Below are 27037 nucleotides of genomic sequence, written 5' to 3'. Positions count from 1 at the left end.
TAGCTTAGCGGGAAGAGAAGTGGCGCCGACGAGGGGTATGTCACACAGAGGCGATAATTCGACTTCAGCACGTGCACAATTGATGACGGCGTTATTTCGCGAAAGAAAGTCCCACCCAAGTATCACATCGTGAGAGCAGGACTGGAGAACCACACACTCCACAATATAGAGAACGCCCTGAATAACAACTCTAGCTGTGCATGCTCCTGAAGGCTGCACTGGCTGGACGCTTTCTGTGCGAAGAGAAAACCCAGAAAGTGGCGTCGTAACTTTTCGTAAGGTGCGAGAGAGGCGTTCGTTTAGGACAGACACGGCTGCTCCAGTATCAATTAGTGCAACGGTAGGGACGCCGTCAACAGTAAGGTAGACAACGTTCGAAGGTGACAATGGAGGACTTGTACAGATCGATGGCGACGCAGTTCTTGCCTCCTGAACTGCGGCGCTTAGTTTTCCTCTTGCGTGGGTGAAGGCCGCCGATGCATGGGGGATAACGAGCGGCGACGCGGGGAAGGCGAACGACGTGTAAGGACTGGGCGCTCGGCTGGTGACCTGTTCGACTGCCGACTAAAATAAGTGTCGTGGAAAGGCTGCACGTCGGTGTAGGGAGGCGACTGCACCAACCCATCAGAGTGCGGCATGCGGCGGTGGCAGAGTCGTGCAACATGACCGGGAATACCGCAGGCATAACATATGGGCCTGTTGTCTTGTGTGCGCCAAGGATTAGCAAACGCAGGAGCAGGTTGATGAACGGGATGACGAACAAGTGGTAGCGGCCGTGGATGTAGCGCAACGAGTGGTTGACGAGGAGGCTGCGCCGCAATGGATGCGTAAGTAGGTGGCACGGCGCCAGGGTACAGCTGATGCTGCATTGGTAGAGCCTCAGCAACTTGAGGCTGCTCGGCGACGGATGCGTAAGTAAGTGGCGCGACGACAGCTTACGGCTGATGCTGCATAGGTAGAGCCTCAGCAACTTGCTCTTCCATAACCCGCTGGAGCGTAGGGGCGAGCTGTGGAGGAGGCTTTGACGGCAGCGGTTGCTGTTGGGGTAGCTCAGCGAAGGGCAGTATAGAGAGCTGACGTGCAATTTCCTCCCGCACGAAAGCTTGGATTTGTGTGAGCAGGGGGGAGCGATCAGGGAAGACAGTCATGGAAGAGAGGGCCTTGTCAGCCACTGAGGGGCGCCTGGTCAAATCACGCTGCCTCCTCAACTTGTCGTAGCTTTGGCACAAGTTTATGAGCTCTGCTACGGTGCGCAGACTCTTGGTGATCAACATTTGAAAAATGTCATCGGCGATGCCCTTCAAAATGTGCTTCAGTTTCTCATTTTCGGGCACAGAAGCATCCACACGTTTGCACAGGTCCAGAACCTCTTCGATATAACAGGTGAATGTTTCACCGGGTTGTTGCGCTCGCTCTCGTAACCGCTGCTCGGCGCGCAACTTGTGGACGGCGGGACGACCGAAAACTTCAGCGAAACTGGCTTTGAACGCGGACCAGGACTCAAAGTCGGCTTCGTGATTTTTAAACCACAGGTGAGCCACTCCCGCAAGGTAGAAGATGACAGCATTTAACTTGGCGGTATCGTCCCATCGATTTTGCAAGCTCACCCGTTCGTATGTAGACAACCAGTCATTGACGTCCTGCTCATCCGTACCGCTGAAAACCGCTGGATGGCGTTGCGGGACAGCGCCAGAGCAGGCAACGGAGGGTGGCGGCGACGTCGGCTGGGGAGAGTCGGGCATGACGGGAGGCAGAGTCCGAGACCGGAGTTCCAGGGTGTAGATGTTCTTGAATACCCCGCACCTCCACCAATTGTAATGGAGTGTTTGAACAGTTCAGTTGGCAGCGTCTGTTCGTAATCGAGAAGGAAGGTCACGCAGAGCAGGAACAGCTGGCTGCCCGAACGGCTCAAGCTCTTGCTAAGCACTGACGATCCGGCTGGCCCATTGGTTCCACTGCAGGCACGGAACAGACGATCTGGCTGCCCTTGTCCTTGTGCTCTTCTTCTTCATTACAGTCCCTAAATGTGCTCACCAGGGATCTGCCTTCACACTCCATGTCATTCAACATCCTGCTGCTACTACCAAAATGTTATATGAACATTCACACCAATAAAATAAACACATCAGATTTCTCACTGAACCATGATGACGAGGCCCCAGTTTTTGGCTTCACATCGTCTTCCTCTTTCACCCTCACTTCACCTTTAGTCCTTAAAAATATTCATTGAAAGCCATTTCACTCGTTCAAGCACATTTCTCAGGTTTTTAGAAAAGTGTTTCCGTGCCCTTCTAACAGTGTGGTGATGAAGCACAATGGGGCGCATGCCCAACGTGCATCAAGAACACAGTCTAGATGTCATACGCGCCGGCAAAATTCTCTGTTTTTCTAATAAAGAGCCCTCTCTCTCTCTCTAGATGTCATACGCTTGAGTGACAGAAGAACCTTCTTATTGTACCAGCTTGTCTAAAAGCACATCATGTGATCTATCATAAACTGACATACGCAGCTATCACCGCATCTCGTTAGTGGCATTGCACATGACAACTGAGTGAGTGATTCAATATAACTTGTCCACTACTAACCCTATGTTTTTTTGTCACAACTCTTACATACACAGTTAATGTTTGGCTAGTGCCGCACTCAGTCGCCGTCTGTTAATAGACCCTGAAGTCTCTGCATCAATGTTAAAGGAACCAGGACACCAAATTTTTGAGCTCGTATTATGCATTGTATGTCTAACTCCTTGCGTCCCACAGCAAGCTGAAGAAATTTAAGTGCATTTGATGCAGTAAAACATTTGTATTTGAATTTTTTGTATTCAGGATGAACCGTACAGCAGTCTGGCAACGTTAAGTTGGGGCAAAATGAATTGTATGCTTCGGAAACGTCTCCTCCAGAGTAATGGAAGCCGATCTGCTAGGCCATGCTTTTGTGTACTACAAGCACTAGAAGCAATTGCAGAAGCTGGAAATACGTTACAGCCACCACGCGTCGTTTCATCTTTGTTTGTGTGTCTCGGCAGTCTGCTGCTGCTTTTTATTGCGTAGGTGAAGGAATTGCAGGCACAATTCAATGGTGATGCACTTGCTGTACTGTTGGATGCCAGAAAGTGCAGAGCAAAATGTCTGATATGGTCTCAAACTTTTTTGGAGCAGGCAACACCATCATGGCTCCGCATTTCCTGACGTCATAAAGTCCATGCCGAAATGGCAGTATAGGGGAGCTTAGAGGCAGCTATTTCAAATTAAAATTTCAATTAAAATGCACGCTTGAGAGCCCAGCTTTTTTAGTGTGTATAACCATATTGGGCCCTCTGGTCTGTTAGAATGATAAATTGAAAATAGTTGGACAATTGTGGTCACAGCCTCTTTATTTGGGCTAGAAACCGATTCAGCTGTACTTTTCAGTTCCTCAAATGCAAATTCATATGCACCTTTACATCCTCCTTCTCTCAAGAGACTGGAGCATCCTCCTGTCCCTCCCAAGTTCGATGTCGTCCAGTGTTCTCAACACATATGACCGTTGCTTTAGTGCTCTTGCAAAGGCAGTCACCCAGACAAGGTCACCCTCTTCCAATTCTAGAAGGCTTTTGGCTTGTTGATGTTGGTTGAAGTAGCACTTGCAATCATTGAACACCACACTTTGAGGGCAATATGTCCTCGAATTTTGGTGGTGTTGCACCATTGGTATTCTTGTTTTGAATTGCCTACTCGACAGTATTTCAGCTGGACTGGCTCCTAAAACACCAGGTGTTGCCCTGTAGGCTAAGAGCACCAGATAAGGGTCTTTTGATTTCATAACTAGATGTTTAATCGTCTGTACGATCCTCTTCTTCATCACCTTGCAGTTGCCTTGGGCTGAAAGTGGCATCACTGAAACCACACAACAATTTTCTCGAACCCTGAGCTAACAAACAAGGGACCGTTATTGTAGCCACTCACTTGGAGATACCATGTCAGGATGAAATGCTTTTCTGCTTCTCGATCACTGCACTAGTCTTTGTGAACGCTAAAGTGGCAAAAAGGGATATTCCACATCCTCCCACCATGGCTCTGAGTGATGCTGGCTAACATTTGATAGCCATCGAATTGATAGCCATCACCGTAGCACAATTGGTAGTGCAACACACATGTAATGCGGGGGTTGTGGGTTCGGCTACCACCAGCAACAAGTTATCTTTTCGTCCACTTTCATTTCCCTTTGCTTCATTATTCTCTACATTCCGATTTTAACCACAGTTAATTTTCCCAATGCTTTCTCATTGGCTTCATGGTCTGTTGGCTTTATGTGGTCATGATTATCAAAATTGAGCCATTCGGTTCTCCTTTTTCTCTCATAATTCCTGGATTAGTGGGACAATTAACCACAATAAGGTATGTATAATTGTTGATCACACACAGATCTGCCCCAATCTCTCCCACGGGAAAGAGGCTGTTGTCGACTCTATCATGGGCTAAATTTTTTCACAAGTGTGCTGTGCACAAACTCTGCACTGTTTGATGAAGTGTGCTTTTTCAGCACTCGGGCCTGGCCACCAACCAAACAGAGCCATTGGCAATACTCCTACAATGCGAGATGCCTTGGCGACTCTCATGCAGTTTGTACAGACTTCTTTTCTTAAGACTGGAATAACCAGCCTTGTTTCTTTCTACAGCAGATTATCAACCAGTGTAAGAGCTTGCTTGCCAATATGGTCTGAAATAACAAGAAACGTTTTGCTTCCTTGACTAACCCATCTTGTAGAGGCTGTGCAAAGATTTGCAGAACTTGTCACTGACTTTGACCTGCTTTCAATCTCATCTGGAAGTTGTCTCCCATTCCTAATCCAGACAGACAAGCTTTAGAATAAGCAGCTACCTCTGGAACAGTCACAGTATTTGACTTGTGTGCCTTTTCTTTTGCGGGGGGGGGGGGGGGGGGGGGTAGTGTAAAATTATGTCACCAGTAATAAGGAATCTATCAAGCACATATATGACATAGAAGTGATAGCATTCTTTGCAGCATTGAATCAATGGCCATCTGACCTAACAGAAATACCAATGGTCTATGGTCAATTTCAAAAACAACTTCTGAGCCACGTGCCATATAAAGGTTCATCTGCTGTACCCACTGTGGTGACTTCGTAGTTATGGCGTTGAGCTGCTAAGCAAAGATCGCGCATTCAATTTTTGACTGCATGGACTGCTTTTAAACAAGGATCAAATGCAAAGACGCTTGTGTAACGTTCATTGGGTGCACATTAGAGGACTCCAGGTGGTCAAAGTTAATTTGGAGTTTTTCACTATGGCGTGCCTCATAATCAGGTCATGGTTTTTGCACATACAACCTCGGCATTTAAGTTCAACTGCCCAAGTCAGCATGAGTGCTTATTTTTCGATCTGGGAGTACCTATGCTCTGTTTTCCTTAGTGAACAAAAGGTAAAAGCAGCTGGTCTGCATTGCCAGTCTTTTTGTATCTGTAACGAAACAGCTCCGAGACCAAATGAGGATGTATTCACTGAAAGAATTGTTGGTCGTGTAGTGTAACACATAGCCATACACTGCACTGAAAAAATCAGTTTTAATTTTTTGAATCGCTCTTCTTGGACACAGCACCAGAGCCACGCAGTTTCTTTATGCAAAAGAGCACGCATCGGTGCTGTGGCTTGCACTAGATGCGGCAAAAAGCAGCCTAAGTGATTGGTCATGGCAAGTAAACTTCGCAGCTATGTTGCACTCTTGGGTGGCTCTAGATCATTGATTGCTCTTATCTTAGCTGGATCAGGCCAGATACCATTTACATCCAAGATGTGTCCCAAAAAACATGCTTGATACCAAACAAGCACTTCGCTAGTCAAGGTGACATTTGCGCTAGCAAAGCACAAGATCACATCAGCTAGTCGCTCATCGTGCTGAGTTTTACTCTTGCCAAACACCAAGATATTGTCCATGACATTGACAACACTCAGATTTTCAGACAAAATCTGTGACATTCTTTTCTAAAAGTATCATAGTGCTAATGTGTCTACCAGTGCAACAGTATGTACCAGAAGTAGTAGTTGTGTGAGCGCTTCCAACTCTTTACTCAGTCTAGCTTTGTAGAAGCCCAAGTCAGCCTTTAGTTTCGGAAATGAAACCACACCTTAGAAAGAACCCAGAGCTTGATCCACTGTAAGCAAAGTAAAACTCTTGGTCAACACATTTATTCAAGTTGGTTAGTTCTACACATACCCTCACGTCGCCTGATGGTTTCATGACTGGAACTATTGCCATCTACTTTTCGGATGACACCATACGTTCTATCTCTTTCAATTTCCTGTTGCAACAGTTCTCTTAGCAGAATTGGTATCCTACATAGAACATTATTGGCATGCAGAACCACCCCTGGCTAGAGTCTGATTGTGCACTGACCTGGCAAAGTTCTTAGGCTTTCAAATATTTGCAGAAAGAGAGCCTTCTATACTTGTTTTTGTGCTAAGTGTATCAGCAAACTTGACGCCGAGTGCCTCTACACTCTTAAAAAAAATTGCACCTTTTGGGTTTTATCTTGCCACACAACAATAATCATCTGTCTTGTCCGCATTTCCTTTCTTCAACGCTGCAAACCCGGTACTTCCAAGTCACGAACGGCATGCGCGTTATCAGCATGACAGAGCATTCTCGACAGGAAAGTAGCTGGCCCAGCGTTTTCAAGAAAGGAAACAGAAGCAAGGTAGATGACGATTATTGTTGTGTGGTAAATATACACCCCAGAGGGTGAACGTTTGTGTAAAAGTGTAGTGCTAGCAGGGAAAACATGGGGAAGGCGGGAGATATAAATCCAAGACGATGAACAAGACGATAAGGTGAAAGCCGGAGCCAACGTTTCGACAAGTGGACTTGCCTTTTTCAAGGCGACATATGCTTTCCTTGGCATGGTGTATATATAGGTACAGGTCTTCTAAAGGGAGAGGGGATAAGCTGGGTGGGCGAGGGTGTTAGCGACCGATGGTGTAGATTTGAAAAGAAAGGTGTGCTATTCAACGTCGGTCAAGGAATACGAGGGTAGCATCATGTGTCAGCCAGTTCACGTGTCAATGTAGGTTCCTTTTTTCATGAAAGGGGCCTGCATAATGAAAGGAGGGATATCTGCTCTGTTAGGAGTCAGTGAGCTATCGTCTCTCTGAAAGAGAATAAAAGTAGTGGCAGAAAATGGTGCTCGTGGGGGAAAAAAAAGCAAATATATAAATAAAAAAAATGAAAGAAAGGAAGATAAAAAAACTAAGTAACCAAATTAGAAATAAATATAACCAGGTGCTGTTGTCTGTAGTTTGAAATTTTGAGTGCTAGCAATTGCTGAAGTGCATTGTGCAGTGGACTAATGACATAGCAAGTTTGACTGGCAGCCTTTCCTTTTCGCACTATCTTGGCAACAAATTTGACTAGTACATCAAGCATTTTGCCACTCATGCCCCGCATTACCTCATCTGACTTCTGTAGTCAAGTCTGCAATCTTGAGCAACTCGACGGCACAACAGACACTTCTGCGTCGAAGTCCACTTTAGCGAAAATGGCCATGGCATTTATCAGTACTTGCACTTCCCCTTTCGTGTCAGTCACGGCAGTGAAGGTTTCTCTGGTATTTTGTTTGATGATATGTGTACCTTTCCTTGCACCGAAATGGATCACCTTTTCAGGCACCTGTGTCAATTATATTTCTTTAGCCAATGCCAAATGCCTAGCATCTGCTAGGCAGTTACATGCTGTTCGCTCATTCACCTTCCATTTACTGGGGCTTCAGAAACTACCATATTGCAGCTTGCTACAGGTCTTTCCAAAATTAAGGCCACTGATGGCAATGTGGTCAAAATGGCCAAGCTAATGCATTAACCTAATTATCATACGTGGGTGTGTCATTTTTGCCTGCTGCTTCAGTAGTCCTTTACTCGCTGTTCTGCTGGTCGCATTGTATGGTTTACATCAGTCAGTTGGTGATGGAAGCTGTTTATATGTGTCATCAGAGGAAATACTGAGGTGCATGTGTCAATCACTACAGTACAGCTGCCAGGAGGTTTGAGCGCAGATGCAACCCATGCTACTGAGGGTCAAGCAACACCATGCTGCATTAAGAACACGGTGGTGACATGAGCTCAACGAACCAAGCGTGATGAGGAATACTATTCTTTCTGAGATTGTAACTTGAAGATGACACGATCTTGACAGTTCATGCATAGCTAAGGCTATGTCCGTGCCCTCCCTGTCACCTGTGCCTGCTTTGCAAACTTACTATGCAAGAAAGAGAAGCAAAAAAGAGGCAGGGCTTCTGATGTAAACGTGGGAAAACGCAGAGAAGGAAAACCTATTACAGATGCTAGTGGGGGCAAAGTGGGTGAGATTAGATACATAGGCAGTGAAGATTGCCTTTTGAAAGCACGGCTTCATGACATATATATTAGCGATTCCTAATCTTGTGTGCAGGAGGCCCGGACTGGGGCCTTAGTTGATATGGGACTAGTAACTATTATCTCTCTCTCACTCTCTCTCTCTCTGTGCTGGAGCATTTCCATCCACCTTGCAGAGTTCCGACAAGCTCTGCATGATATTTGATGTTCGTAGCCAGGGTACTGTTATTAACACATAGGAAAACTGCTTTGGCTGATTAGCTACTTCTAGTTTACGAGTGCATTGATAGTTGTACTCTTTTGTGCATTGGTAGCTGGTACTATAAACCTTTTCGCTGTTCACAAACATACATCCTGGACGGCTTCCAGTTGTGCCCACTGACGTAACCCGCTAAGTGTGGTGAGCAAAAAAGGCATTGGCGGCGATATCTAGTAGCAGGAGTGCGCTAAAGTCTAAGCACACAGATTTTCAACACTTTTCCTCTGTACATAACTATTTTACAAGTCAAGATTGCCAGAAGGTATATGAAAAATTTTATCTATTACTCTTGAGGTATAATGTGCATGTCTTTTATCTCAAAACTTAAATATAAACTTTCTGCACAGTGAAACAATTTAAAAACGCTATTTGTGTTCCGGTGCAGTAGACTGATAAGGCCCGTGACTGGAAGTTTCTTGGGGCCGCACTCTCGCTGCTGTTATCGCATGAGTGAAACTGTATAGTTTGGTGCACATGGAAAGTTGAGAGTTAGTTGAGAGCTCACCTTGTATGTACCATAACTTTGAATATCTGCAAGGCTGTTGAATTGTTCAAAGCAAACTATTTCCACACTTTGTTATGACAGTGTTAAGTGATCATTGTTTGTTTTTCTTTAGTCAATGCAAACACAGGATACCATGCTTTCCTCAGCATCTCCTTAAAATCGCACTTTCTGATTTTCATATGCAAAAAGAGCCATCGATTGGCCACACGCACAAGAAAAAAGTGTACCTGAACCATTGTTATTACAGAACTGTAATGCCACTGTAATGCTGTCATTTCAGCCACAGCAAGTAGAATTTTAGTATGCCATGCTGCTAGTGCTGAATCAGTTGTGTCCCTCACTAAACACAGTATAGTAGATCATGGGTTCTTAAAGTGGGTTCCACAGAACCCAAGGGTTCCGCAGGCCTTTACTCAGGGTTCCGTGAGCAACTGATAAATTTTCTTTGGTTCCATGCTCACCAAGTGGCTATCACAGTGAACCATGTGCATTTCTGCCATATTCAGATGTGTTCCGCTATCATGTGCGCTGACATATACGTTGGAGGATTACAAATTAAATGCACGGAGCAGCATAACCCAGCTCGTTCTAGTATGGTAGCTAGGGAAGCTCGGAGTACGTCAAATGCACGGCACAAAAAGGCAAAAATGGTGCTAGCACCCAACAGAAACGAAGTTGCAGAGTCTGCATTTTCATAGTCATCAGTGGAAATTGTACGTAATCTTGACTGACAGCAACGCTGGAACGCTTCGTGCCTAATGCTGCCCTTAAGCCTTTATTCTTGCATTTATTGCCACTCATAAATCCACTTTCACGCCTGGCTGCGTGTCTTCTGCCTTCGTAACTGCATAGTCGCCATCCATGATTGCATCAATAACCACTGCAGTTTCATCCGCAGAGGTTGCAGCAAACAGTAGTTTTGCTTTGACTCAGTGCAAAGCTCTTGAATATAAAGAGCACCTGCTATATTGTGATGGACAGAGGAATTGTTGGCCACTAGCTCACGGGTGAAAATCGGGATGTGTGCGCGGTATTGAAAAGTGCATCTCAGGTGAAGATGCATGCCGCAACTGCGCTGCGAAGGAAGTCGCTATGCCTTTGCCACTGCGAGCGCTAATCAGTCACGAGGTGATGAGAAATGCAGATTCTGCACTGCTCTCGTGCAAAATAGAAACAGAATTTGCCGATTCATTCAGTAAATGAAAGTGTGTTGATGTAGTAAGCATTGTTTATTGGTTTCTTGATACCCTTGATAATTCGATGTTCGTTTAAGAATTTTTTTTGGTCCCGTAAAATCCAAATTTACAATATTTCACCATGTTCAAAGTAGAGTCCGCACAAATTCTAAGACCTCTTGTGATGAAATCTAATAAGTGTACCCGTGTGATAAGCACTGAAAACTGTCATTCTTTCTCGGCATGCCTTGGTTGCGATGCTGTCTTGTCTTAGCTCGTAACGATTGCACCCAGTTTCGACCACGTGGGTTGCATGTCTCCGTCAAAGTAGCCTGCCCAACACTGCCATTGGCCCCAAGCGTGTTGCGTGCTGCGCCTAGCCTCTCTATTAGAGGTTGCAGGGTGCCTACTGACCGGGAAAACCGGGAATTCCCAGGGATTTTGAGTTGTCTGGAAGAACTCGGGGAAAACTCAGGGAATTTGTACCTCTGTCAGGGAAAATTAGCTGTAATTTTATAGAAAGGGTCGAAAGTTGCAGTAACGCTGCCTCGAGTAACAGACAGGAATCGTAATGAATCGTCTTTGACGCCCTGTCGTCAGCTGGAGGAGTTGCCCTTGTACAGTCAACGACCGACTATCCGAATGCCCGATAATTTGGATGGCTTTGCAGGACCACCAACGTACCCCATAGTCAATGTATCAGAAAGTATGAAATTTCGGACAAAACAACCCTTCGCCATCCGATTTTCGGGACTTTTTACCATGACCAAAGGTCCGAAACGGCATTAATCAAAGCCACCACCGCTGCCATTTTAATTACCTTGCCGTCTCAAACCGGCGCTCTCGCACGCAGATCAGCTGGCAGCCATAGCCACCACTGTGGCAACGGTAGACGTATCCGCTTCGACATTCGCTATTAAGCTTCTTGCCGTTGGGTGCCGTGTTTTTCATAAAAAAAATTGTCTGCTGTCAGCAATGGCACTGACTCTGCCGTTGTGGTCCTCGCGATTGGCTTAGAAGCTTGGAAAGCATGGTGCATTGCATAATGCCGGTTCCCGAAAAGTCAGCTTCGCCTCTGTACAGAAATGTTACTTGGTGAAGCATACACAAAAGTATTGCAGTGAAGCATAACAAGCATGGGAAGGGACTATACCACGGGACACAGTATGTATTCCTTAATTATACACATGTGCACCCGGTATCTGCTGTCGCAGTACGAGCACTGATATGCCTAATATGTGTACCGACAGGCCTTCAGAGCGTTTTCTAATGTTCCTGTGGCGGTTCGAGCCTTTAAGGGCACTAAATGACATGCATTTATTTTTTTCAACTGGCTGATTTTTTGGGACGTTTTCGCCGCCCCTAGGGAGTTTGAAAAATCAGACGTGGACTGTGCAACTGACCAAGAAGATGGTTCAGTTTGTCCTTGGGGTGAACGAGTGGTGGAAGGAGGACAAGAACAGAAAGGACCTACGCATTGAGGAATGAATGGGAAAGGAAGTGTGTTGTCACATTTTTGAAGGAGCTTGAGTTCAAAAAACAAAGTGTTGGCTGATGCTGAGATGCAGGTGTCCCTCATCTAAACCAAGATAAACTCTTTAAAGCAGCGAAACACAACACTGAGGCATCGTGCGCAGGCTGAGAGTACGTCAGGACTGTTGAGGTTGACTTACGAGCTGTTGAGAGAAAATCTCAGTTGTGACTTAAGTTTGGGCCTCATACCACTGAGCTTGCTATCAGTTGATAGAAATAGCTCATATTCGAAAATATTTGCTTCTGTATGCATCTCCTTTTTATTTGTATTTGAGAATGCCCTACTCCATTTGCAATTTTTTTCGAAGACATTTTATTTGCTGTGGATTTTACTAACACCTCCCTTACATTCTCTTTTTGAATAACATAACCACTACTCTTTAGTATTTGAATTGGATTAAGTCATTTTTAAAAAAAAAAGTTTTAATATGCTTACTAGAGCGACAGTATCGGGCGATATGGTTTCAGCCCGTCTTGACATAAAACATGGTTCTGCTTCACTCAGGGAATTTTGCAAAGGCACTCAGGGGAAACCTGCAAAACTCAGGGAATTTGGAAATGTCAACTTGGTAGACACCCTGCGTTGAGGGGGTTCCTTGGCGCTTCAAGGAGCTTACCAGGGTTCCTTGGGACCAACATGCTTGAGAACCTTTGCTGTAGATAGATAGCTAAATACATGGGCTCCAGGATGCTCAGCATCACCAGCCGCACACACCAGCCCACGCTAGTGTGTACATTGCTGACAATGTTGGGCCTTATATACAGTAAATTTCCAATAACTCAAACTTGTAAAAAACTGGGAAAATTTTCTAGATAAGCAGCGTTTCTACATAAGCAAATTCACAAAAATGCAAGTCCTTGGCCATGCATAGACCACATTGAGCCTTTCGAAGTAGGCGACAGTAGCTGCTAAATTCCTTGCAAAAGATCAATATCCCTGGAGCGGTATTTTCGCTTGATCACTTTAGCGAGATATTGTGTGACTTGGGGGGGCGGGGGCTCCTGACACATCGGACATCTACGGGCAACAGCAATCCTTACTCAGAGCCAAGCTACGCTGTTGTAAGTAGGCACCGACCTGCCCAAAGCCTAGTTATGCGAAATATTGCGAAAGTGCTCGTATCCAAAATAATCAGGATTACTGCCCCAGGGCCGCGATTTTATAGTCATGCCTTCTGCTCGATTATATGCCACTCTTTCATTCACCATTCTCGGCTGGCTTGTCCAATTAATAACACGGGTAGAGCATCAGTATGACCACTGATGAAGCGTGATAAAAAACGGCATCAGAAAGGGCATTGCTACAAAATCGTGGCTTCGAACTTGTTAAGAAAATGGCAACAACATACCAAACATTTGCCACAGCAGGCATAGCGCGCGGCATGGCCTAGCATATGGTTTCACAAGCATAGAAACACAGAGCATAGTGATAAGCACACTACACTATACTCCGTGCACACCTGAGCGTGCATGTTGCGGAGGTCACATGTACCTTATCGTAATGGCCAAAGCGGCACTCCACCTGCATTATCAGTGAGATCGCAGCTGACCGTGAATGGTGGATAAGAGTGGTGTACAGTGAAGCAGAATTCACTATAAACTCGTGGTCCTCTTACTTTTTGGTGACATCGCAGCTGTGCACAAGTATGGACTGCTTTGGGTAAAGACTTTTTCTCACCTTTTTCTCAGTCATGAGTTCGAGATATCCGGAGAATGGCACAAAAGCAATTTGAGATAACAGGTGAAAAATACAGAGTTGACATCAAGCGAGAAAAAAAATATTTCGAGACTAGAGTTCAAGAGTTCAAGTTGAACGACGGTTTACTGTATCATATTTCTTTGTCGAATCTTTCCATAAACAGCAACACTGGCATCCAGGCATCTTATTTATCAGTGTCTTCGTGCGTTTTGTGCTATTGTGTTCACTGGTGCACTGAGGGTGCTATTCTGAACACTGTCGAATTCCACCATGTTAGCGTTTTAAGCCAATTAAAAAGCTGCCGTGTGAGCCTATCAGAATTGACAAAAAGGCGAATTCGACTCTGTTGTAGTACGGTGGTGTGCAGAAAATAGCACCCCGAGTCTAGTGGCCGTGTAGTTTGATAATGACCATCACAATGTCTATTACAATGGTCTTTTTTGTGATTGTAGTACACAGGAAGCATTCAATAAAAAAATTAAAAAGTAACTGGGTTGATCGAATGAACTGTCATCCCTCCCGTTCAATACTCCCTAATTCTCGGGTCTGGAACATGACAGGTGTGTCAAAGGGGGCTTTGAAGAACAAATGAACAAACATTCCCAATTTTTATTTTATTTATTTATTTATTTGTACATACTGCAGCCCCATAGGAGTGCTATTGCAGGAGTGGGTAAAAACAGTGCTGAACAAAAATAAAGTGAAATCAACAATGGCTCTTACAATATCGTTTCAATCGTTTACAAAATCTTACAAATTGTTTCCATCGATTCATAAAAAGCAATGACACAGCAATATGCACACATAGAGTATAAACTAAACGTGATTTAAGTAGTTACACTTACTGGTTTTCATAGACAGCACTTTCGAATTCGCTTATCGGGAGTGAACGAAGGCAGCCAGGCAAGGAATTCCATACTTCTATTGTGCGGGGAAAGAAGCTGTACTTGAAAGTATTTGTACGGACATAGAGAGGGTTAAGATTAAGCTCGTGGAAATTACGCGTGCAAGAAGGCTTGGTGAAAGATATGCAAGCTGTGTTTGAAGTGTGGTATGACTTGTTAATTATGTTGTGCAAAAATTTTAATGATTCCACATCACGACGTACTGAAAGTAATGTTAGATTCAGCGTAGGGAGGGCAGACGAGGGTGAAAAATAGCGGTTATACTGATGTAAACTAAAACGGACGGCTTTTTTCATGGCAAGGAATGTGTAACTTTTAACCCTTACTGTGCACTGGCCATGGCAACCGTTCGATTGTTATTGCTGTGGATCATTTGCCACAGTATGCAGAGGTACCATTGTTTTACCTGCCACAACAGCATGCGATGTTACCTCGTTCATACTGCTTAACTTCGTCCTCTGCCTTGATGCTCTCACCAACTACTAAGGGATCAAGGCTACATTTCTCTTGAATGTTACGCAGTCTCTTTGAATGATGAAATACTCACCGTCCCACTGCAGCTTATCATCCATGGACTAGCTAAATATAACCATTTAACAGAACTCTTGGCAACATACTTTCAGCATATGTTGCCTTGGACCATTCCAACTGGGACCTTGTGTTTTCATTTGTAACATATGCCTTGTAACATATGCTCGACTTTCATGTGTCCATTGATGTTGTTTTCCCCGCATGCCTCTCGCATCTCCTGTAATCTGCCTTCTCCGGGTAGCTATGCACCAGCACTGGTCAGTGTGTTGCAGATAGTACGAGAGATGGCGCTAATGCCACGTAATGGGGGGGTTACTCAGGCGAAAAAGGAAGTTGCCTGTTCTCCTAGGCTTGGGGCCGGCGAGTGGCACGGATGTGTTGCGCATGCGCTGACATGCTTCGCGGGACCGTCTCGAGAGCTTTGGAGCTGGGCACTGGGATAAACAAACTCGATAGTTCGAATGCAACACTGTTCGCATGACTACACGTGAACAATTAGGAGGCATGGGAGCGGACATATTCGCTCGCTATCCTGTTGCCTTCAGTCGAACGTTCTTAATTCTTCAGTGCCCATTGCCTGAAATTTTGGTAGTGATTTGGCTAGCTGGAATTTATGTAGGAAAGGTGCATTAAATGCCCTTGTGTTTGTTTGCACTACTGTGTTGTCATTCTTTTGTCCCAAGAGCACATTTGGGACTCAACAACCTACAGCACTGCCTCGCAATCCGCTACCAGATTCTTGCCTCTCTCATTTATGGCCGTGAACCCTTCAGCACCGTCACCATGATCTTCCTGTACCATTCTGACCCTGTTGAGTGCTCACCTATGTCTGTGGCCACTCAACACGCCGAGGAATGCCATCTCGGCCATTGACAGATTGCTGACCAGTGCTACGAAAATTGGCGTCACAACATGAGCCCATGTGCTTTGATTCCCTCATTTGGCTGTGAGTTCCATCACTGAATCCAAGCTCAACATAGCCAAAAATATAGCTTTGTTTTTTTGGCACTTTTTCTGCACATTATGCTGTAGCCTTGATAGGTTTCTTATCGCTAGTTCTCACATGATGTCATGGACGCAGCACCTGACCGGGCTACTACTCAAAAATGACGGCCACGATGACGTCATTGCACCATATTGTTACGTGTACCTCGCTTTTTTTTTTTTTTTTTTGACAGGGACTTGTTTTTCGCCGAATTGTCACTGTTATCGATTTGTCACTGGGCAGAAGACGCGATTTTCGGGCTGTCGTGCTGTCACGTTTTTGTGTTTACGCAACGTCTCGACTTTCTAGTAACACACGATGGTGTGGTCCCTCTTCCGTGCACGGAACATTGCGGCCTCACTCATGGAGCGCATCTGCCTCATTTTGGATTTTGTTGTGTTAAACCTAACTGCTGAGGGGGAATCAGCGCTAAATATTCCACACTCGGATAAAGATGGGACGAGTGCATGCATAAAAATTGAAGGCATTGTTGCTCTGCACCATGCTTTTGTGTTGTTGAAGAGATGGGGTAGGCTCACCTACCCCATCGTAACACATGCTGCTTGCTGCAGAGAGCCCGTCCTAACTAAATGTCTCGGCAATTTTCAGAATAGACTGGTGTCGGGAGACACAACACTTTCAAATATCTTGGAGCTACTGGCCCTTATTTTACTGTTAACTATGGATGCCGTAATTTTCGCAAAGGCATCTAAATGGGAAGCTACCCTGCTTTGGACTGTCTGCCTCATCAATTCCCAAGTGTGATCAATAACAATATGTGTCGCGTGATGACTATAATACCAAGATCACAAGTTACAAGTTACTTCCAAACATCTCTTCAAACAAGTCGGACAGCAGGTCACCGGAAGTGATTGAAACTTGCATCATAAGGTACTATTGAAGTTCCAGCGTAAACCATTGTTACTGTAATAGCGTGCCCACAATGCTGAAAGCGCGAATAAGTGGTAGGCAACTTGCAAAATAGTGCCCGCCCTCTCGCTAGAGGTGTGTGCCACTCACTAGAAGATCTGGCTGGAAAACAGCGGTTATCTCCACTGTTACCTGGGCTGCAACAAGTCAGGTCTGCAAGCAAGAAGACACACGGTAGTGCACCGTCTTGTTTTTGTTTGGTCCTGTTTTTGGCGCTGTTCATTTTTCCAAGTCATGTACCAGCTAGGTCATCGGCACACATTATATAAATGCAATAATTCGTTAACAAAATTTTAGTTATTCTTGATATCATCATTTTTAAAACTAGCATAAGGATGATAGCATAATTTGATGTGAAGTGGCTTCACGTCTTAGCAATGAAAAACTTTTGTCAGAAGTTAAGCAAAGTGTTATTTCGGCAGCGCAAAAACGTGCATCCTTGTTAAAGCATTTTTGTCCAGGGAGTGCTAGGAGTTGGTATTTGTGTGGTGTACAACTTCCATATATATATGCATGTGCACGCACGCGCGCACACACACACACACACACACACACACACACACACACACACACACACACACACACACACACACACACACAGAGTTGAAACTAATTTTAACTAACTCAATTTAAGTGGTGACCATACTCAAATTATTTTATTAAATCAGGAAGTTTGTGAAATTGAGAAAGGAAATTTTTCGGTCCTTTGAAATCTACAATTGTAATGTGGCGACATTCAAAAGCTACTGCGGCATCGTATTTGCTGTTAATCCAGCCATCTGTTGCATAAACCATGAAATAACGAAAGCAACCACCACCACCGAGGCGATGTTGAGTCCGCTGTTCTGTGCATGGGCGCGGTGTGCAGCCTCGTCAAAAGAAAGTTAAGGTCGTGACTAGGGAGAGGGAGAGAGAGAGAGAGAGAGAGAGAGAGAGAGAGAGGTGAAGGAGGGTGAGGAGTGGTAGTTGTCGGTGAAGAACCCTCCTCCCTCTCCAACAAACTTCTGGCTATGCCACTGACTGGCAGTATGTACGTAATGGTGCTTAGATCAGTTGAAAAAGAGAAGTGGACTGCAAACAATATAGTGTTGCAAGACACTTAGTGCTAGAAAATTCTTGAAGAAGTTTTGCACCAATAAAGAGCCCACAAACATAGAACAGCTTCAGAAATAAACATTCTATGAAGCATTTGTTTCACAGGATTAACTTTCTATTGCACCATAAAAGTGTTTCTTGTGTAAGCAACTTGAACTTGAGGACTGGCTTGTGAAAGTGAAGGGTTAAAATTTCAAGTTAAATGTGTAGGACCCAATGTTTCTTTGGTGTCAGTGTGTGAACAAGCTTGATTTTCAAAAAGGGAAAGTGGATGTACATAGCATTAATATATGAAGAGCAGATGCATATGCTCACTTTGCAATTCTTTGCTGTAACATAGTCTTTGGCAGAAAGCTTTTGAGAAGTCTGGAAAATGTTAATCTCTATTCTTGACAGAAGTCGCGCTACTTGAGTTTATTGTAATTATGCCTACTGCCATTTCCGCGCATATTGTTCAATAAGGACAGCTGTTTCTCTCCTGCATCAAAGCTGCTTGCAGTACCTTTGCATCTTCATGTCATTGTTTTGTGATTTTTGTCCTTATTACTTATTAGTAATTTTGTGATGTGTATCTGCAGGCTGTCTGACTTTTCTGGGAAGGAAGCAAACAAGTGGTGCGTCAGCTGCTGGCCTAGACTTTTGACAGCAATGGATAGCACACCAGATGGAAAGCTGCTGTTTGTCTTGCCTGAAGGCACAGCAGCAGTGGATGCAACCCCTGCAATGCAGGCAGCTTTCAAGGCTGCTGGCCTAGATTCTATGGAACCGAGTTGGATCACAACTTGCTCATGTCTTACAAAGAAGCAACGAGACCCAACAGAAGTGTATGTTTGTGATCCATTTGAAGGCCCAGCATTTGAGCATCTACGGCAAATTCAAGCTCGAGTTGTGGGCCCACTCTGCGTGTCTATGGCTATTCAGGTGCAGGAACCTCTGCCCCGTCGGCCAGAGCCTGTATTCAGCCTTTCCTTTCGAGGTCTGGTTATCACATGCTCTGTGCTGGCCAGTCAAGAGAGGGCACGCATCAAAGACCAAGTGGAGCTAATGGGTGGCTCTGTTGTGGCTCCACTGACAGCTAGTGTCACGCATGTTGTGGCTGGTAAGCTATCCATCATTTAGGTGCGTGCTGCCTGTAAGGCTTAGATGTCCTGCTGGGTCTTAATTGTGCTTTGAGATCTAAGTTCAAATGATGAAAGAGTCATAAATTATGGGAGTTAGTTCATGGTTGATACACCACCTTGAAAAATTGGGTTCGATAGACGTCTTCATGGCAAGACATTCAAAGCTAGCAGGAATGGGACTTCTGTGCCAACTGCGCCAATTTGATACAAACACCAATTCCTGCTCCAAACTGTACCAAACACAGAAAATTGACCAAAATTGTGCCACTCTGTGCCAGAACGGCTTCGGCATGTCGTTCGGCAGTGGCTGCGAACGGATTAGTTTTACAAAAAAGAGTGCAGCCGTTCACATGCCACGCACCGCACGATGGCACCTCTCGCAGTTTCTCGTAATTTTCGCGCTTATGATACTGGACTTTCAGTGCTTCCGGGAAGTGACCACCGTGCGCGTGGCCACTCTCTGCTTTCGTCGCTGCTGTCGGAACAGTCAGGGCGACTGTATTTAGCGGTGCGGCACTCCCTGGGGGAGGGGGGGGGGGGGGGCAGGCATGAATAGAATAGGCATGAATTTAGCATGAATAGAAATTCATACCGTCATGAACGCCTTTTATAATTACAGTCAATGCCCGATTTTTCGGACATGTCCGACAATTCCAGACGCCTTCTCAAACTGCCGCGTACCCCATAGAGTTAATGTATAAAAACATCTGAAGTTTCGGATGCAAAACTTTTGCCATCTGATTTTCTTGACTTTTTCGCTGTGACTGCAGGTCGGAAAAAGCGTTAATTGAGGCCACTGCCATTTTGTTTATGTTGTTACGTACGAAGACGCAGATGAAAAGCTATATACAAGTATATTTACAAGGAAATACGCCGCACTTGGCCAAGAGGCAACAGCCTGTGCTAGCCTCCAATCGTCGTGGTCGTCTTCACACTGCTGGCCTCTTCATCATTGCAAATACTGTTCTGTAGCAATATCACAGCCTCGAACCGGCGCTCTCGCACGCCAATTCACTGGCAGCCACCACCGCGGGAATGCTAGGCCAGATGTTTGCTGCCAAGCTTCTCGCTGTTTGGTGCCATTATTTTCATTGAAGGAATTTGCTGCTGTCAGCAATGGTACCGAATCCACCTTTGTAATCTTGACCGATGGCTTCGAAGCACAGAAAGCATGCCACGTTGCATAATGCCAAATCTCGAAAGTCAGTTTCGCCGCAATACAGAAGTGTTATGCGGTCAAGCATATACGATATATTGCTTTGTGTTAGGGGCAGCTGTCATGGGATATGATATGTATTCCTTAATTATACACGCAGGCACCCGGCATCTCCTGTTGAAGTACAATCTACGATACGACTAATAAGTGTATTGGCAGGCCATCAGAGCTATTTTGGGCGTGCCTGTGACGATTTGAGCTTTTTGTGCAGTATAGTGCATGCATTCATGTTTTTTTTTTGTTGTTGTTGTTTTCACAGCCCCTAGAGAGTCCGAAATATTAGACGTTGACTGGTAGCTAGTTTCTAAGCAAGGAGTAGTGCCATGTGTATGCTGCAAAGTCTGAATTAAGCCACTGTTACAAATGTTCTCAGCTTCACCTAAACTAGAAATGAAATAACACATTGGAGTAGTCTCAGAACGGTTATCGTTTGAATTTATGCTGATATTGCCTTCATGTGTTTATTTCCTACATGGAGTGAAAGTACCTCATAAACCTATGCCTAGAAAGAGAATGATAAGTATGTGGCCATATGGTAGTTAAACAAGTAGGGCTAACTAGAACATATTCTTTCCTGTCTGTTCTTGCCAATATGTAATGTCGGCATGATTTTGGCTTCAAGCTTAATGTGAACCCTATGCCACCTTTGTCAACTTGATAACTAGCAGCGCGAGATCATGCTAGCAAGTTATTACTTAAGAAAGGTGTTCTACTTCGTGATTTCTTATTCATTTCATTTGTTCATGATGGTACAGCTGCTTGCATACAAAGGTGTAGCAGTAATTACATTATGGAAATGAAGTGCCGGCCAAAGCTTTGATTTCGTGGAATCTGAAAGAATCTTGCATTAGGAAAGCATGCGCTGCAGTGGGTTCAGTGAGCGGGCGTCTCTGTCCCCAAGGCCAGTGAACTGTAAAACTATTCCTGTCCGTTTTTGTGCCCATATGGGGGAGGCCTGGACCATTTTGACCTATCACGGAGGGCTAATCGTTGATTTGGAATAAAAACAGATTGGAATAGTTCTACATTATGCTAGCCCAGAGTTGACTGCGGCTCTCTGGGTCTGCGGCGACATATGCTGACCCAGAAATTGTTACTGTGTCGACTGTACTGTGTAATTTTTTTTAAATTTCCGCTATCATCATGAGTGCTGGCGCAAGAATATATAGTTTCATCATAGTGCCACCAATGTTTTTGTCTTTACAAGAAAGCATGCGCCGTGCCGCCGCTCGACCCATTCTTTCACATTCCAGTACGCTGTATCTACAAAGCGCTCTTCTACCGCCCGCATTCTGATTGGCTTGCGGCAAGGCGAAACTATTTCTATTGTTTAGAAATGGCTTTTAGTAAACCACAGCAGTTCAGAAGTCTGGCTTATCCATACAGTCTGATGGTGAAGCGCACTCCCAGGCACTTCATCCACCCTCACGAGACATTACAGAACAATGTATTTATAGAAAATGTCCTTGGTCACTTTTGGAAATTTTGGACTTGCTATTGCAGAATGCATGTTTTTGTGATTGCTACCATTAATTAAAAATCTACAGGCACTATTACCAAAATTTGCATGCTCTAGACGGTTTCAGTATCAGGGTAATCTGCTTCAAAATTCAGCTTAAGTCGTTGCTTAAGGCAGTTGCAGTACAGTGCTCGTGTTGGTTTATTCTGTGTTCCATCGTGGTTTTGAAGTGTGCTGCCATATTCCATTATTACCCGCCGTGGTTGCTCAGTGGCTATGGTGTTGGGCTGCTGAGCACGAGGTCGCGGGATCGAATCCCGGCCACGGCGGCCACATTTCGATGGGGGCGAAATGCAAAAACACCCGTGTGCTTAGATATAGGTGCACGTTAAAGAACCCCAGGTGGTCAAAATTTCCGGAGTCCTCCACTACGGCGTGCCTCATAATCAGAAAGTGGTTTTGGCATGTAAAACCCCAAATATTATTATTATTATTATTCCATTATTCTACCAAGATTCAGATTGGCCTGCTCCAAAATACAATTTTGTCTGCTCCAAACTGCTCCAAAATGCAACTTTACTTGCTCCAGAAATTGCTCCAAAATGACTTTGGGCAGTCCCGCCCCTGTGCTAGCAAACTCTGCATCTACACTACACAGCAAACATTTTTTTTTCGTATCAGGCATACAATGCGAATGTTGAATCGATGGTTTTCTGGTGCATGTGTGCACATGACTGGCCTCTGCTTTTATGTCGTGTACTGTATCTCCTAGCCTTCCGTTATCTAGTGCGAACATCAAAAGGGCATTCTCTATGTTCTGTGTCGTGGAGACTTGCGGATGCAAACACTGGAAAGTATGCTTGTATATATTACAATGAGTTGTAGTTGGCGACAATGGTTCTGGTACCAGTTGCTCAAGAAAGATTTTTTAGTACTGATCGTGTGTTCTTGTTTTAGAGATTAGCTGCCTAAATTTTGGAAGAATTAAATCAAACCTGAAAAACTGCGATTTTGGGGCATGTAATCGCATGTTCAAGGGACACTAAACAGAAAAATGATTTGAGCTGTCCTGTAAATTACCTTTCTAGAACACAAAACACACTCTTACCATGAGAAGATGCTTGGTAAGCCAGAAAACAGGCAAGGAGAAAAGACGAGTGGCAGTGCTGCTTTGAATTTCCCGCACCGCCTAGCCATGATGTGGGTTTTGACGGCAACTCCGTAGGCCTAGTTAAACTTTTAGTGGTAAAAGTGATTTGCATTTTATTTGAAGATAGCTAAAGACTGAACTTAGGAAGTTTCAAAAACTTTGACTGAACCACAACGGCCAAATGTGAAAAAATACTTTGCCATCCATGATGTCACACTGATGCACCAGCCCTGGTGGTTTGGTGATAGATTCAAAATGAAACTTTGACCATCGTTTTCTCTTCTGATAATCAACCCATGGCCGCGAAATTAACGAAACTAGAGTGCTTCAAGAATACTTACTCAGTCTAAACTGATTCTGTGTTTCCCATTAGTGTCCCTTTAAATAGAAATGTACCAAAAACTAAAAATTTCTTTGAAGGAAATAAACTCTGAAAAACGCCCTCTGAATTTGCCCGAAAGTAAACTCCAAGAATAAATACAGTACCTTAGTTATAAGCCTGCAATTCCAAATCAAGTGAGAGTGATTCCCAGAATCTGATTAAGCTCATGGTTCCATTAGTATGAGTGTATCTATAATTTCACAAATCTGAGTTAGTATGAGTGAAGCCCTAAGCAAATATATATTTTGTGAGTGAGTCTGAGCAAGTTCTGTTTATTTTGCCGACCTATGAATCGCCCATCCTTGCTGATGCTTGTGCAGGAGACGTTGGATCAAAAAAATATCATGTAGCTGCCAATCGGAAAATTCCAGTGATGCAGCCAAGCTGGGTGCGGCTATTTTGGGAGCAGGAGCAGCACAAGTTAGCTCATGCTGCCAGCCCTGCATATTCCCACTTGCGGTTGCCAGCCTTCAAGGGCCTTGTGATAACAGTTTCACAGGCAAGTGACTTCCTTCAAGCAATTGATAGTGTACATTTGGGTTACTTGCTCTGTGACTTTTAGCTATATCAGTGCAGGAGTTTCTTGAAAAGTTGATTAGGAATGCAGCTGTCTTTCCTACTACTCCGATGATAGGCTTTCCTTCACGTTAGAGTTACGGACGTGTCGAGGACACATACCGGGTGCGCGAGGTATTTGAGAACACAATGTTGGCTTCAGGCAGAGAAGGGTATCTCCAGCAAAAATAGACATATTTTCACCAAACTTTGGGAAATACTTGTGGTTTATTTCCACAATTGCTCAATGAATCCGCCATCCGCAGCAATAACCGATTCAATTCGGCTTCGGAAACGGCTGCACGCACGGATCAGATGGTCCTTAGAGATGTTAGACATTGAGTCAGCAGTGGGGGCCTTCACCGAGTATTTTCTATTATTTGGCTGTTTGCTGGCCTCTCTCTCAACGATGCCCAGACATAGTAGACAAGCGGATTTAAATCTGGAGAACTAGGAGGCCACAAGTTTGGATTGACGTGGTTGTAGAAGTTGTCAGCCAGCCACTCCTGGGTGACGCAGGCAGTGTGGGTGGGAGCCGAATCTTGCTGAAAGTCATACGGTCTTCCTTTCGAAACAGTCTCTGTCCAGTGCTTTACAACGGTGGCAAGCACCTCCACGTACACGGCAGCATTAACATGGAGTCCTGCAAAAAAATGCGGCGGCATGACGTCACCCTCATTGTTGACAACGGCTAACACCATCACAGACAACGGAAATATTGTGGGCATCACTGTAGGCACCTCAGCGCCTGCGCAAAGCCACCTGTCGTTGCGGTGTTTAACTTTTTGGTCTTGGTCAAAGTTCTTTTCATCCGAAGAAATCCAGAGCGTTCCAGGCTCCTCAGGTGTCTTCAGCTTGCTTAGCAAGCGCTTGGACCAAAGCAGTCAATTCTCCCGAGTTTTATCGGATATGAATTGCCCCCTCCTCATGAAATAGGAACGGTATCTCAAGTCCTTGTGTACAGCGAGCCTGAAAGTCGACTCTGCGACTTGGAGCTCCTTTGCAATGGTCCACATTGGCTTCCCTGGGTCGCCACTCACGGTGACTTGCAGCAGCCGTTGGATAAAATCGGGGGTTCTGATGACGTCTGGCCACTGACTGTGCTTTGTACTTTTCGCCACAGATGCCACGTCACCGCAAGTACGCATCAGTTCTGTCCGCACTTTGTAAATGAAAAACTTCGCTGTGGTGTGCGGCCAGGGCGACTAGGACTGCATGGTGTTTCATTTACTGCATCAACCTGTATGCCTCCTTCTTTTAACAAACTGCGCAGTATGAATGATAAGGGGTCAACCAACAAGAAGCCACACGCCTAGATAGATATGATGAGCCTGCTGGTGTCTATTAGCGACAAGAAGTTGAAGTGGCACCCTCTCACAATTGATGTCACGGCCAGAATGGCGCTCACCCTAGATCGCTCGGCTGCCGCGCACGCCTGTTCTCTTCGTGCATACTTGGGGTATTGGTGGATCGAGCGGTACTTATTGAGGGATATGTCTGCTTCTTTCTGCTGTCATGCTTGAACCGCAGTTTCATATTCAAAACCGCAGAAGTTCAGAAAATTTGCGGCTTGCATATCGCAAGCTATGTAGCGTTGAAGGGGTCTACTGGTTTTTGCAATGCATGTATGCGCCGTGTCTGTCCATAAATTTTGTGTTAAAAGAATTTTTGCAAATTCAGTAGGCGAAGTTGTGTATGATGCTCTGCTAAACACTTAACATTCCCTTAGTACTTAGCTTTGAGAGACATAGTGTATTACATGAAAAAAAAAACTTGGTATTCAGTGTCAACATCATAAATCCATGTTAGTAGGACACGCCCAGTAAAACTTTCATCATGATTCTTACTGCTCTGGTGAGTTGTTCTAGTCAAATACGGCCACTTTAGTAATGCATAAAAGGAAGAGTTACGTGCATATTATGTCATGTGTAATAAGTATATACTTCACGAATACCATAACAGCAACCACATGAAAGAGAAGTTTTGTGGTTAAGATTGAGAACTAATGAATTGGGAAGCAATAAAATATTGCATAGTGACCCTCAGCAGCCTTTATCAACAATATGGCACATTCCTCACGCAACGGAAGCAACCGACTGTCGTTACGGTGAGACATGTATCATTGCAAAACCCATTAGTTCACTACAACTTCTAATAGAAAACATGAAGCAGTTCTTTACAGTGCCAATTGCAGTGCATAAAGTATATTCAAGGCACTACAGCTTACGCTGCCTTGAAAAGGGTAATTCAAACACCTTCTGCCTCACCATGTCGCCATCTTACGTTGTTTAATTGTACAAACTGAGAACTATTTGCTTCATTAGTACATTAAAGAGAACCTTACATACCCTCCTCATAAGGAAGACACCACAAGAATAATAAGACTGCACAAGAATCACATGAATTCACTTCATTTTTTACTTCCACCGGGGAATGATATCTCCATATATCCCGTACTACTAATACATAAGGCTTCGGCGTCTTTCTGGCTGCAGCCACAGTCCGAAAGGCGTATTTCACTCAAATATTTTGGCCAAGCCGCCTGTGTCAGTTTGCCTAACAGATTCGTCATGTCTGTTCCTCAAACAACACATGCCAGTAAACTGCTCAAGTGTAGCACGGATAGGAGTAAACGTGTAGCACAGGAAAGGGAATAAGTATTCGTACATTTATTTCCATATGCTACAAACAGCTGTAGGCCTCAATTAGCTATACCTCAAATTACCGCCACTTAAATTTAACCAGTGACGAACGGCCTAATTTTGAGAAGCAGTTAAAGAAGCAAGTAGTGCTGGTGGAATCCAAGCTGCAATGTTAAGTCCTTGTGTCACTGCTAAGAGTTTCTCTGAAGAAATGCAAAAATTCGATATTATACCATGAACTGCTCATCATGAGCAAACATGTTTTAGCTTGTTAAATGTTGTAAAAGTCATACTATATATAGCCAGCGGTTCTGAGATGCTTGTTTTACCATGGCAGGTATGGTATCCTAAGTGGATTCTGATGTGCTGTGTTATTGCGTTTAAACTTTTATTATTCACGTGAGGTACCACTGCGAGGTGTAGATCAGCGCACGAAAAACCCACAATGGACTTGTCAGAGCTTCTTCCACTGGCACTGTAACATTATCTTTGAGAAATATATATTTAGATATAAAATATATTTAGATGGCCA

The 27037-nt window shown here is 44.5% G+C and overlaps 1 protein-coding gene across 4 annotated transcripts in view; it reads left to right on the top strand.

The window, feature by feature from the left end:
• mus101 (mutagen-sensitive 101) overlaps positions 1–27037 on the top strand; it is a 67193-nt gene that overhangs the window by 23400 nt on the left and 16756 nt on the right. For 3 of the 4 annotated variants that reach the window (XM_075700742.1, XM_075700751.1, XM_075700747.1), the window contains exons 2-3: positions 18559–19079; positions 23629–23807. In XM_075700742.1, the coding sequence (XP_075556857.1) occupies positions 18629–19079; positions 23629–23807 (630 nt within the window). In that variant the 5' untranslated portion in view covers positions 18559–18628. The remainder of the gene's footprint in view (positions 1–18558; positions 19080–23628; positions 23808–27037) is intronic. The other variant, XM_075700754.1, reaches the window with a different exon arrangement.

Source organism: Dermacentor variabilis, chromosome 1 (assembly GCF_050947875.1).
Source record: "Dermacentor variabilis isolate Ectoservices chromosome 1, ASM5094787v1, whole genome shotgun sequence".
NCBI lineage: Eukaryota > Metazoa > Arthropoda > Arachnida > Ixodida > Ixodidae > Dermacentor > Dermacentor variabilis.
Note: the sequence above shows the minus strand (reverse complement) of the source record. Positions and strands in the feature narration are given on the sequence as shown.